This window comes from Hemitrygon akajei, chromosome 4, assembly GCF_048418815.1.
Source record: "Hemitrygon akajei chromosome 4, sHemAka1.3, whole genome shotgun sequence".
Classification (NCBI taxonomy): Eukaryota; Metazoa; Chordata; class Chondrichthyes; order Myliobatiformes; family Dasyatidae; genus Hemitrygon; species Hemitrygon akajei.
The window spans coordinates 103,816,459-103,831,101 of NC_133127.1; the positions used below are offsets into that span (position 1 = coordinate 103,816,459).

A 14,643-nucleotide genomic window follows, 5' to 3' on the forward strand; every position below is an offset into this window, starting at 1 on the left:
GTCGATGTCCTTCGATTCCCAGCGTCGAACTCCCACGTCGAATTTTATTAAATATAACAACTTAAAGTGACTGACCTTCCGTCCACAATATTCTCAATCTCCCGCTTTTTCCAGCGGAGACTATCGTGAGAATAGTAAACGAAATCCTTCCGAATGAGGATCACACAAGGTCGAAGTCAATCCATCGAAAATCGATTCTTCTCAATTTGTCTTCCAAGCTTCACTCTCCCTTGGCAAAGAAACCGTTGGCTCTGACCTTTTAAACTTTAGGCATTATATAAAACTTCATTTTTAACTAAACTGCGTCATCACATTAAATCACACAGTAACATGAAGTCAGCTTGGCAAATCCAGCCATGAACTGCCCCACCTGACAGGGTGGGTCTCCCTTTTATACCCTGTAGAAAAAACCTGTCACATGACCTCTACTGGCGGGAAAATGACATCACTCCACCATTACCTCATGTCCAGTATAACTTCAACCCCAGTCACGTGACAAGGGTACCACTGTCACGTGTCACGGGTACGTAACAACACACACAGACACACACGCACACGCACGCACACACACGCACACACATACATACATATTCTCATTTTGGTGGGGAAAAAGGAGTAAGTGAGCGAATAAAGAATAACAAAGTAATATAAAATCCACATTATAATAAGTATTTCTCGAGATAGGTATGTCACCGTGTACTTTTGCTTCCGTTTAGCTTCTCAACATCTTTAAAGTTAGCCAAACCTTATGGCTCTTCTGAAGGGGATGAGGACTGTCTTTGGGAAACTCCCGCGGTCTCTTCCTGATCTATTTCTCTTGGCCTCCTCCCATCTCCTGCCTTCTTGATTCTCTCACTATTTCCCAAGCGGAGCGGGATAATTCCTCAGCCAGGCTTTCCTTCGTTTTGGTCATGCTGATGGGCAACCCTCTGGCCTTCATGTCTGTAGTCGCCTCTTCCACTGTCTGGTACAACTGCGTCCCGTTATCATAAAACACTCGAAGTTTAGCAGGGTACGGAGTTTGAAATCTAATCTTTTTTTGCTTTAGTACTCGCTTTACCTCAGAGTATTCTTTGCATTTCTGCAGGGCTGCGGGGGTGTAATCTTGGTCGAAATATATTAATTTATCGTCGAAAAACACTCTCTTCTTACCCCAGGCCCTTTGTAGAATCTCTGCCTTGGTGCTGTACCGAAGGAATTTAATTATTATCTAGCGTGGCTTTCTATCCTGGGTAGGTTTTGGGACTAACGCGCGATGGGGTCTTTCGACTTCCAGCTTCGTAGCCGAGGGAAGATCCAGCACGTCCCGCAGTAACTTTCCGACAAACTCCATCATAGACGAGCCCTCTGCTCCTTCGGGAGCGTTGTAGATTCTGATATTTTTCTGCCGTGATCTTCCCTCCAGGTCAAGCAGTTTACCTTCTTGGTGATGTAATCTTTTTATTGTCTTACTCAGTATCCGTTCCACGTTTTGAACACGATCTTCCACCTTCTCAATTCGAGTCTCTGCCACAGCTATTTTTTGATTGATGCTGGCGAGCTCTGACTTAATATCACGGAGCTGCTGTTTTATATCTTTCTGGAACTCCATTATTTCTTTCAGGATTTCGACGATATTCGCCACTTTGCCTGAACGAGGCCCAGCTAAAAAAGCCTTATCCAAAGTTGATGGTTTAAAAAAGAAATTAGAATAACTGTTACTAGAAAGTAGAAAATCATTTAATTCAAAAAATCTACAAAATTGAAACCAAATTTTTAAAGTATGTGTAACAATAGGGTTGAGAGCTTGTCTACCTACTCTGGAGAGTGAAAAAGGAAGGTAAGCTCCGAATAAAGAAGCTAACGAAATCCATTTTAAGTCGGATTATGACGCCATCCGCCATTTTAAGTCAGATTGAGCCACCTTCCGCAATTTTAAGTTGTTGCCGTTGACACTGTGTTGAGTGTGTAACTTTGTATTTGGCTTAAAGTTTTCTTAGCAAGATTCACCCTGACCACCCCCCCCCCCCCCCCCTTCCGGCTGGCTGGTGGCACAGTGAGATCACCACCGGGCTTGAGAATGGAGGTTCCCGAGTTCGATCCAGTGACAGACCGCTCCCGAGCGTGCCGGGTTGATGTTGAGCTTGCAACGCGACCTTGTAAAAAAAACACTGCCACCTCCAGTTCAAATTCCCACGTGGAATATTGTGGAGGATCAAATACCCAAACTCAGCACAGACCCCACTTGTCCCATTTAACCTGTATCAGTGCGGTGGTCCTTAGGACCCGCCGCCCGCAGTGTTTCTGTTCTGTTGACGGGAAGTGATCACGTTTAAAAATAAAATGGAAATAATAAAGCATTTGGAAAGAGGTGAAACGTCATCGGTCATTGGAAAAGCGTTAGGCTACAGTCGGTCAACAAATGGAACAATTTTAAAGGATAAAGTGAGAATAATGGAGCATGTGAAAGGCCCTGCCCCAATGAAAGCTACAAGTATTACTAAGCAACGCAGTGGTTTCATTATTGGAATACATACATTTCTTAAGTGTTTTATATGCATAGAAAGGTAATATATATACTATATACTAAGACAAATGTTTGACTAACTGACGCTAAATAATACCAGAAGTACTTGTTCCGACTTACGTTCAAATCTGACTTAAAGACGGACTCAGGAACGGAACTCGTTCGTAACCTGGAGACTGCCTGTATAGCAAAGGAGGCACTAGATGTCTTCAAACATAGCAATGTAGTTAATAGAACATAGAATAGTACAGCACAGTACAGGCCCTTTGGCCCACAATGTTGTGCCATCCCTTAAACCCTGCCTGTCATATATCCCCCCACCTTAAATTCCTCCATATACCTGTCTAGTAGTCTCTTAAATTTCACTAGTGTATCTGCCTCCACCACTGACTCAGGCAGTGCATTCCATGCACCAACCACTCTGTGAGTAAAAAACCTTCCTCTAATGTCCTCCTTGAACTTCCCACCCATATAACCATATAACAATCACAGCACGGAAACAGGCCATTCCGGCCCTCCTAGTCCGTGCCGAACTCTTAATCTCACCTAGTCCCACCTACCCGCACTCAGCCCATAACCCTCCACTCCTTTCCTATCCATATACCTATCCAATTTTACCTTAAATGACACAACTGAACTGGCCTCTACTACTTCTACAGGAAGCTCATTCCACACAGCTATCACTCTCTGAGTAAAGAAATACCCCCTCGTGTTTCCCTTAAACTTTTGCCCCCTAACTCTCAAATCATGTCCTCTCGTTTGAATCTCCCCTACTCTCAATGGAAACAGCCTATTCACGTCAACTCTATCTATCCCTCTCAACATTTTAAATACCTCGATCAAATCCCCCCTCAACCTTCTACGCTCCAATGAATAGAGACCTAACTTGTTCAACCTTTCTCTGTAACTTAAGTGCTGAAACCCAGGTAACATCCTAGTAAATCGTCTCTGCACTCTCTCTAATTTATTGATATCTTTCCTATAATTCGGTGACCAGAACTGTACACAATATTCCAAATTTGGCCTTACCAATGCCTTGTACAATTTTAACATTACATCCCAACTTCTATACTCAATGCTCTGATTTATAAAGGCCAGCGTTTCAAAAGCCTTCTTCACCACCCTATCTACATGAGACTCCACCTTCAGGGAACTATGCACTGTTATTCCTAGATCTCTCTGTTCCACTGCATTCCTCAATGCCCTACCATTTACCCTGTATGTTCTATTTGGATTATTCCTGCCAAAATGTAGAACCTCACACTTCTCAGCATTAAACTCCATCTGCCAACGTTCAGCCCATTCTTCTAACCGGCATAAATCTCCCTGCAAGCTTTGAAAACCCACCTCATTATCCACAACACCTCCTACCTTAGTATCATCAGCATACTTACTAATCCAATTTACCACCCCATCATCCAGATCATTTATGTATATTACAAACAACATTGGGCCCAAAACAGATCCCTGAGGCACCCCGCTAGTCACCGGCCTCCATCCCGATAAACAATTATCCACCACTACTCTCTGGCATCTCCCATCTAGCCACTGTTGAATCCATTTTATTACTCCAGCATTAATACCTAACGACTGAACCTTCTTAACTAACCTTCCATGTGGAACTTTGTCAAAGGCCTTGCTGAAGTCCATATAGACTACATCCACTGCCTTACCCTCGTCAACATTCCTCGTAACTACTTCAAAAAATTCAATAAGGTTTGTCAAACATGACCTTCCACGCACAAATCCATGCTGGCTACTCCTAATCAGATCCTGTCTATCCAGATAATTATAAATACTATCTCTAAGAATACTTTCCATTAATTTACCCACCACTGATGTCAAACTGACAGGTCTATAATTGCCAGGCTTACTTCTAGAACCCTTTTTAAACAATGGAACCACATGAGCAATACGCCAATCCTCCGGCACAATCCCTGTTTCTAATGACATCTGAAAGATCTCCGTCAGAGCTCCTGCTATCTCTACACAAACTTCCCTCAAGGTCCTGGGGAATATCCGGTCAGGACCCGGAGATTTATCCACTTTTAAATTTCTTAAAAGCGCCAGTACTTCCACCTCTTTAATTGTCATAGGTTCCATAACTTCCTTACTTGTTTCCCACACCTTACACCATTCAATATCCTTCTCCTTAGTGAATACCGAAGAGAAGAAATCGTTCAAAATCTCTCCCATCTCCCTCGGCTCCACACATAGCTGACCACCCTGATTCTCTAAGGGACCAATTTTATCCCTCACTATCCTCTTGCTTTTAATATAACTGTAGAAGCCTTTCGGATTTACTTCCACCTTATTTGCCAAACCAAACTCGTAACTTCTTTTAGCTTTTCTAATCTCTTTCTTAAGTTTCCTTTTACATTCTTTATATTCCTCGAGCAATTCCTTTACTCCATGCTGCCTATATCTATTGTAGACATCCCTCTTTTTTCGAACCAAGTTTCTAATATCCCTTACCTTAAAGCCATGTCCTCTTGTACTGAGCAGTGGTGCCCTGGGGAAGAGGCGCTGGCTATCCACTCTGTCTATTCCTCTTAATATCTTGTACACCTCTATCATGTCTCCTCTCATCCTCCTCCTCTCCAAAGAGTAAAGCCCTAGCTCCCTTAATCTCTGATCATAATCCATACTCTCTAAACCAGGCAGCATCCTGGTAAATCTCCTCTGTACCCTTTCCAGTGCTTCCACATCCTTCCTATACTGAGGCGACCAGAACTGGACACAGTACTCCAAGTTAAATCTCCAGGGCATGATCAGATATATCGAAGCTGTTGGCAGCTGTAGAAGCAATTACGGGAGATCTGGCTGTGTATATGCATCACTATTAACAGTAGATCAAGTATTGGAAGACGGGGGGGGGGGGGGGGGGGTGGTGGGTGAGTCGCTAAGTTACTCATTTAACAAGGGCTGCGAAGCCCTTTTGAACTATATACCAGGTAAGTTACTGCAGGGAGATTCTGAAAGATATACATGGATTTGAAAAGAAAGGGCAGGGTTAGGAATACTTGGCAGGGCTTTATGCGTGGGAGATCATGTGAGATGAATTTGATTGAGTTTTTTTTAGAGGTTTATCAGTCTCTTTCAATCAATATAGGTCACCAACGCCTTTACTGTCTGAAGAGAGCTGCACATCAATACTCATATCCTTTTACAGATGTGCAGTGGAGAGAATCACTGAATGGTATGGTAACTGCGCAGCAGTGGTTGGGAAGGCTCTACAACGGGGAGTCAAAACTGCCCAGTGCATCACCGGCAAGGACATGTATATATAGAAAGGTGCTAGTAAAAGGCCAACAGCATCGTGAAGGATCCCACCCACTCTGCTCATGGATTGTTTATCCCACTCCCATCAGGGAGTAGGCTGCGGAGCATCCAAAGTCCAGAGTCAGAAGCTTACTTTCCCCACCGCAATTTAGTTTACGTGGCTCTCAGCACTTGCTTCTGTCCCTCTTGCTCACGTTTTTTCCGCTCAAAATACTCAACGGGTTTGTCTTTAAGTGCAGGGTGCTTCAACTCAAGGTACCGAAGCAGTTTTGAGGGCTTCATTGCCTCATTAGACAGCCTCCGGGCCCAAACTCTAGCCTCCCGCCCGCCTGCCGCCAGATGCCTTGGCCAGGTGCGGCTGATCGTGGGTGGGGTGAGAGGACAAAGTAAGAGCCAGAGATCCCTGTGCCAGGGCTGTGGCAGAAAGAGTGGCCAACCAAGCTAGGAGTGCGACAGGGTGCGTCTCCGCCCTCCTGGTAGGATCTATCGGCCGACAAAGGTTTGTCTCGAGGGATGACTTTCAGTAGATCGCAGCGAGGTAGCTGCTCTGCTACTTACGAAACCCTGAGACCGATTTAGGTTGTCTGCGAATATTTTAGCACCGGCTTCCCCACGAACATTCGGTGTGGTGAACAGGTTTAGAGGCGGCACCCATCTGTCCGTGCTCCAGGCCAATACCAACGGCACTTCTCACCGGCCACCTGAGGCCAACCAGTGTTCCCTGGTGTGAGGGTATCACTGCATTTAGGCAACTGATGACCTCACGTGGGTAATGACTTCACGTGCGTAATGACCTCGCATGCGTTCAAGTTCAACAGTGGGCGTGACGGAACGAGGAAAGGTGCAGCTGACTCATATCGTTTCATATCGTCTCTTAGCGGCCCAGTACCAGTCCGCGGCCCGGTGGTTGGGGACCACTGTATTTAAGACCATAAGGCATAGGAACACAATTGCCACTTATTCCATTAATCTGTGATGCTCTGCCTAACCAAGAACTTGTAAAAGGATATCCCTCTATTCTGAGGCTGTGCCCTCTGGTGCACTATAGGAAACATCCACTCTGTATATTGCTTTCAATATTCAAAAGGAATCAATGAGATACCCCCCCCCCCCCCCCCCATGCCTCCCTTATTCTTCTAAACTCCAGCGGGTTTAGGTCCAGAGTCATCAAACACTCCTCATATATTATCCTTACATTCCCAGAATCATTCTCAAGAACATCCCGGAGTCTCCAACACCAGCACATCTTTTAGATAAGGTCCTACTGAAGGGTCTTGGCCCGTAACGTCGACTGTACTCTTTTCCATAGGTGCTGCCTGGCCTGCTGAGTTCCTCCAGCATTTTGTGTGTGTATTTTAGATAAAGGGTGCAAAACTGCTTACAATGTCTGACCAGTGCCTTATAAAGCCTCTGCATTACATCCTTACTCTTACATTGCATTTGCCTTCTTTACCTGTATTCAGCCTGCAGATTTACCTTTAGGGAATCCTGCACAAGGACTCCCAAGTCCCTTTGGACCTCAGATTTTTGAAATTTCTCCCAGTTTAGAAAATTGTCTATATCTTTATTCCTTCTAACTTACATTTCTCTACACAACATTCCATCTGCCATTTCGGTTCCCATTCTCCCAGTCTGTCCAAGTTGACTTCCTACTTCCTCAAGGTTACCTGCCTCTCCGATTATCTTTTTAACATCTACAAACTTGGTCCCAATACTGACCCCCTACGGGGCACCTCTTGTCACTGGCAGCCAACCAGAATAGGCCCACTTTATTCTGAATCTTTGCCTCCTGCCAAGTGCTGATTTTCTATCTATGCTAACATCTTAACTGTAATAGTCTGGGCTCTTGTGTGTGGCACCTTGTAAAAAAGCCTTCTGAAACTCCAAATAAGCAGCTTACACTAACTCTCCTTTGTCTATCCTGCCTGTTATTTTCTCAGAGCTTTGGTAGGCAAGCACAATCTGCTTAAAGAAATAACTCACAAACAATTATACTTTTCATGTCTTTACTGAACACTTTGTTTAATCATTCACAGTCCAGGCTAGAAAAAGTATGTGCCCTCTTGTATTTAATAACTGGTAGAACCTCCTTTAGCAGCAATAACCTCCATCAAATGCTTCCTGTAGCTGCTGATCAGGCTTGCACAACTGCAAGGAGGAATTTCAGACCATTCCTTCATACAAAACTGTTTCAGTTCATCAATATTTCTGGAATACCTTGCATGAACAGCCTTCTTCAGGTCATGCCACAGCATTGGCCTTCCCAAAACACAAATTTACTTCTTATTAAGCCATTCCATTGTTGATTTACTCTTGTATTTTGGATCATTTTCTAGTGCAGCATCCAACTTCTATTTAGCCTCAGGTGACAGATTGCTACCCTGACGTTCTCTGCAATATGTCTTGATACAATTTTGAATTCATTGTTTCCTCAATGATTGCAAGCTTTTCAGGCCCAGTGGCAGCAAAGCAGCCCCAAACCATGATGCTCCTTCCGCCATGCTTCACAGTTGGGATAAGGTTTTGGTATTGGTGTGCCATTTCATCCAAATATAGCGGTGTGCATTTCTGCCAAAAAGTTAAACTTTTGTCTCATCTGACCACAGAACAATGATCCGGGTCGTCTTTTGTAAACTTGAGACGTGCAGCAATGTTATTTTTGGAGAACAGTGGTTTCCACTGTGGTGCCTTTCCATGAACACCATTTTTGTCAGTGTTTTTCTTATAGTGGACATATGAACAAAGACCTTAGCAAGTTCTAGAGGTTTCTGCAGGACTTTTGCTGTTGCCCTTGGGTTCTTTTTCACCTCCTACGGCATTGCACGTTGTGCTCTTGGTGTAATCTTTGCAAGACATCCACTCCGAAGGAGAGCAGCAACAGTACAGAATTTCCTCCATTTGTAAACAATTTCACTTACTGTGGATTGATAAAGTCTCAGGTCTTTAGAAATTATTTTGTAGCCTTTTCCAGCTTCATGCTTCTCTACATTCTTCTACATAAACAGATCTTTCTTGAGAAGGGCAGGAGGCTCTGTCACCCTTTTTTTTTAAAATAGGGCAGGGCATCTCCACAACCCACACCTCCAATCTCATCTGATTGAGTGAAACCCCTGACTCCAATTAGCTTTGGTAGAAGGCAGTACCCCAGAGGTTCACATACTTTTTTGAACTTAGACTGATTGTTTAAATGGTATACTCAGTATTGAGAAGAGGTACGATTGTGTGTATTAGTTTAGGCAAATTGTGTTTGTCTATTATTGTGACTAAGATGAAGATCAGATCACATGTTACGACTAATTAATGCAGAAATCCAGGTAATTGCAAAGTACTTGTACTTGTGCAGTAAATCTGGTAGCAAACTTGGGACTTCAGTCGAACTAGACTGGTAGACAGTTGGATGCTATTCCAATTATTCGTTTGATGTGCTTCTAATTCACTTTCTCTTAAAATAAGTATGTTAAATAATTTGGTGAGTTTAAATGGGCACTGATGTTCTGTATTAAGGTTCTGCAAAGCAGAAGAGTAATAAAGATGACATGTAACCGTAAATTTGCTGCTTTTACAAATTTGTTACATTTATTTAGATATTTTATTGAAAAGCAGTAGGAATTTAAAAAAAATCAATACACATAAAATGCTGGAGGAACCTAGCAGGCCAGGCAGCATCTGTGGAAAAGAGTAAGCAGTGGACATTTTGGCCTGAGACCCTTCATCAGGAGTGAAGAAAAATAGATGAAGAGTAGATTTTAAAAGGTGGGGGTGGGGGGGGTGGCAGAAATGCAAGGTGATAGGTGAAACCGGGAGTCAGGAGGAGTGAAGTAAAGAGCTGGGAAGTTGATTGGTGAAAGAGGTACAGGGCTGGAGAAGAGGAGAGGAGCACCAGAGAGAGGCAATGGGCAGGCAAGGTGAAAGAGAGAAAAGGAGGGGGGGGGTGTTGGTATTACTGGAAGTTTGAGAAATCGATGTTCATACCATCAGGTTGGAGGCTACCTCGACAGAATATAAGATGATGTTCCTCCAACCTGAGTGTGGCCTCATCGCAACCGTAGAGGAGGCCATGGATTAACATTGGAATGGGAAGTGGAATTAAAATGGGTTGCCACTGGGAGATCCTGCTTCTTCTGTGGAGTGGAGTATAGGTGCTTGGTGAAGCAGTCTCTCAATCTACGTTGTGTCTCCCTGATATACAGGAGACCACATTGAGAGCATCAAACATAATTATGACACCAACAGACTCACAGGTGAAGTGTCTCCTCACCTGGAAGGACTGTTTGGGGCCCTGAGTAGTAGTGAGAGAGGAGGTGTAGCACTTGTTCCGCTTGCAAGGAGCAAGATCAGTGGGGAGGGACGAATGGACAAGGGAGTCGCATAGGGAGCAATCCCTACAGAAAGTGAGGGGGAGGGAAAGATGTGCTTGGTGGCGGGATAAAAAATATTTTACATTTAGTATTCTGAAGTTTTTCCATTTTTGCATTTCCTTCCACCAGCAGCCCAGTAAGCCAGTATCACTTCTGATGCAAGTAGCCCGCTGGAAGTTGAGTGTTGATGGTGCTCTGCTCCCAACTTGATGGCTTTCAGACCTGTTGTTTAAATTGAACATTTGTGAATGCCTTTGACATTTACAAACATTCACCTTAATTAAGGAACCATCAAATGTTATGTTGAAATGGAATGTTATGGTGAGGTTGTATAAGGCATTTACAAATGTTTGTATATAGGCATCCATTAGTCTCATGAGACCATGGATTTGCGCCTTGTAAGGTTTCCAGGGTGCAGGCCTGGGCAGGGTTGTATGGGAGACTGGCAGTTGCCCAAGCTACAAGCCTTCCCCTCTCCACACCACCGATGTTGTCCAAGGGAAGGGCACTAGCACCCAAGCAGCTTGGCACCGTTGTCATCGTAGAGCAATGTGTTGTTAAGTGCCTTGCTCAAGGACACAACACTCTGCCTCAGCTGAGGCTCGAACTAGTGACCTTCAGATCACTAGACCGATGCCTTATCCACTAGGCCACGTGTCAACAATTAAGGCATAAGGCATTGGTAAGGCTGAATTTGGAGTATTGTATGCAGTTTTGGTCACCGAATTACAGGAAGGATATTAATAAGGTTGAAAGAGTGCAGAGAAGGTTTACAAGGATGTTGCTGGGACTTGAGAAACTGAGTTACAGTGAAAGGTTGAATAGGTTAGGACTTTATTCCCTGGAGCGTAGAAGAATGAGGGGAGACTTGACAGAGGTATATAAAATTATGATGGGCATAGATACAGTGAATGCAAGCAGGCTTTTTCCACTGAGGCTAGGGGAGAAAAAAAACCAGAGGACATGGGTTAAGGGTGAAGGGGAAAGTTTAAAGGGAACATGAAGAGGGGTTTCTTCACACAGAGAGTGGTGGGAGTGTGGAATGAGCTGCCAGATGAAGTTGTAAATGCGTGCTCACTTTTAACATTTAAGAAAAACTTGGACAGGTACATGGATGAGAGGTGTATGGAGGAATATGTGCCAGGTGCAGGTTAGTGGGACTAGACAGACAAATGGTTCGGCCCAGCCAAGAAGGGCCAAAAGGCCTGTTTCTGTGCTGTAATGTTCTGTGGTTCTGTGGTTAAATAATAAATATCTGCATGCATGTTGCAACACTTAACCTAAAATAAATGAAAGTTTACATAATTTTCTATAGAAGCTAATTTTTCCCAATAAATTTAAATTGGCTTGTTATACATGGTTTTGCTTGATCTGTAACATTTTTCCCATTTTGATTCGGGTCCAAAACTTGGGAGACTTAGAAAGATGCTTTAATCAATAGTTTGACAGTGGATTTTGTAGATCAGAGTCCATACATCGTCACACTCGTAGCTAGTGATTGCCTGCTGAATCCAAGATGGAGGTTATGGTGCTTATTTTCACAATTTACAGGCAATAAACAATAGACAGTAGGTGCAGGAGTAGGCCATTTGGCCCTTCTAGCCAGCACCACCATTCACTGTGATCATGGCTGATCATACACAATCAGTACCCTGTTCCTGCCCTCTCCCCATATCCCTTGACCCCGCTATCTATAAGAGCTCTATCTAACTCTCTCTTGAATGCATCCAGAGACTTGGCCTCCACTGCCTTCTGGGGCAGAGCATTCCACATATCCACCACTCTCTGGGTGAAAAAGTTTTTCCGCATCTCTGTTCTAAATGGCTTACCCCTTATTCTTAAACTGTGGCCTCTAGTTCTGGATTCACTCATCAGCGTATGAGTATGCTTCCTGCCTCCAGCGTGTCCAATCCCTTAATAATATTATATGTTTCAATCAGATCCCCTCTCATCCTTCTAAATTCCAGTGTATACAAGCCCAGTCGCTCCAATCTTTCAACATATGACAGTCCCGCCATTCCAGGAATTAACCTTGTGAACCTACGCTGCACTCCCTCAATAGCAAGAATGTCCTTCCTCAAATTTGGAGACCAAATCTGCACACAATACTCCAGGTGGGGTCTCACCAGGGCCCTGTACAGCTGCAGAAGGACCTCTTTACTCCTATACTCAATTCTTCTTGTTATAAAGGCCAGGCATTTATTAATTAAATATTTTAGTGGTGCAAAAAGTGGAAACAGATAACGTAAGCTTTTTAATAACACTACAATTGACTATTACTCAGTTTGATTCATTATTTCACTTTAAGGCACGAAGTTAATCATACCGCTGCCAGTGTTGCTGACATCCACAGACATGCAGGCATTGCTGAACGTTCACAGCCTCCAGTGTCATCCATGGTATGGCTTCTTTGGAGTTAATAAATTGTAAATACTAAAATGCATTATTTCTAATGGGAAAAATAAATTCATTTAATTTTCAAAGAAAAATGTACAAGTTTGCCTTTATTTATTTTTGATTCATGTTACAGGCTGTGTTGGAAGCTGGAAGCACAAAGAATTCCTCACAAGTAGCAAGAAAACTTCCTACAATGCCAAAACCACAATGGCATCCGCCTTGGAAACTATACAGAGTGAGAAAATTATTGTGTGATTTTTTTTGGATAAAAGAACCATTTCCAGCTGTCCTCAGAATTTGTTCAGTATGCATGGCAAGCAAATGGTTTCAGTGCTTTCCTTTTTTACATATTGCCTAACCAAATGGAAATACTTTACAAATTTACATGAAAAAATGAACCTGGTGGGAAATTCACTGGGCACTATCATTCTTCAGTTTAAAATTGTAGTAGGAACTAGAAATTGGCCAGAGAGCTGCCACTTTATAGGGAGGGAAAGATGAAAAAAGAAAATATTCAATTTTGGGCAAATTCAGATATTTTAAGTGGGAAAAAAAAGTGCTGGAAATACTCAGCATTTATAGAAATGTTAACACTTTCTCTCATCACGAAAGTAGCTTGACCTGTTAAGTGCATTTTTTTTGTTTTCGTTATTTCAGACTTGCAGCGTCTGCAATAATTTGCTTTTGTAGCTTTCAGGGAAAAATGGCATAATGACAGGAGCTGACCAATATTAATCCATTACCATATAACATATAACAATCACAGCACGGAAACAGGCCATTCCGGCCCTCCTAGTCCGTGCCGAACTCTTAATCTCACCTAGTCCCACCTACCCCACCTAGTCCCACCTACCCTTGTCCATTGTCTGAACTTTGTTAGTGAAAGCTAAGTTATGTCTTAGAGACTAATGATATACAAGTCAAAAGTCAGCATGGTTTCTATAAAGGGAAATGTTGCCTAACAAATCTGTTTGAGCTCATCGAGGAAATAACAAGTAGGGTGGACAAAGAAGAGGCAGTGGATGTCATTTACTTCGATTTTCAGAAAGCGTTTGATGAGGCTGTTTAACAAGATAAAATCCTATGGTGTTACTGGAAAGATACTGACATGGATAGAGGAATGGCTGACAGACAGGAGTCAGTGAGTGGGAATAAAAAGAGGGCTTTTCTGGTTGGCTGCCAGTGACTAGTGGGGTTCCTCAGGGGTCAGTATTGGGACTGCTACTTTTCACATTGTCAGTGATTTAGATAATGGAATTGATGGCTTTGTGGCAAAGTTTGTGGACGATATGAAGATTGATGGAGGGGTAGGTAGTGCTGAGGAAGCAATGCGATTGCAGTAGGACTTGGACAAATTGGAAGAATGGGCAAAAAGATGGCAGATGGAGTACAGTGTTGGGAACCGTATGATGTATTTTGGTAAAAAGAACAGTAGTGTAGACTATTATCTAAATGGGGAGGAAGTTCAAACATCAGAGGTGCAAAGGGACCATTTAAACAAAGGGGCTGATTTATACTTATGCGTATAGGCTCTACACCACAACAAGCATGTGTTGGTCTGTGCCAAAACACTTATTAGCGATGGGGTTTCGTTGCCACTGTGTTCAGTTTCTTGTTAGAGACATGGACGAGGAAATGCGTTTCAAACATTTTTGCATATCGGCAGGTAGATTTGACGATTTGGTTCATCTGTTTTGCATCGGTCTGCAGACATGGTGGAGAAGAAGCAACTTGAAATGTGTAGGAGGAAATGCGATGCTACCAAGCAGACCAATCATAGTTATTTGGTCTGTGTCGCCGCAACGCGTGAATTACTTTTTTAGGGAGGTGCATGTCACCCTACGGCGTAGATGCAACGCAGAAGTATAAATCAGGCTTTATGAGTCCTCGTACAAGACTCCTAGAAGGTTAATTCACAGGTTGAGTCTGTAGTAAAGGAGGTAAATTTAATGTTGGCATTTATTTCAAGGAGAATAGAATATAAAAGCAAGAAATGATGCTGAGGCTTTATATGATGCTAGTCAGGCTGTACTTGGGAGTATTGTCAACAGTTTTGGGCTATATATCTCAGGATGTGTTGTCATTGGAGAGAGTCCAGAG

At 43.2% G+C, this 14,643-nt stretch overlaps 1 protein-coding gene across 3 annotated transcripts in view; it reads left to right on the forward strand.

Moving 5' to 3' along the window:
• plrg1 (pleiotropic regulator 1) overlaps positions 1–14,643 on the forward strand; it is a 103,406-nt gene that overhangs the window by 46,236 nt on the left and 42,527 nt on the right. For all 3 annotated transcript variants that reach the window (XM_073043146.1, XM_073043147.1, XM_073043148.1), the window contains 2 exons: positions 12,455–12,545; positions 12,677–12,778. In XM_073043146.1, coding sequence (XP_072899247.1) covers positions 12,455–12,545; positions 12,677–12,778 — 193 coding nt within the window. The remainder of the gene's footprint in view (positions 1–12,454; positions 12,546–12,676; positions 12,779–14,643) is intronic.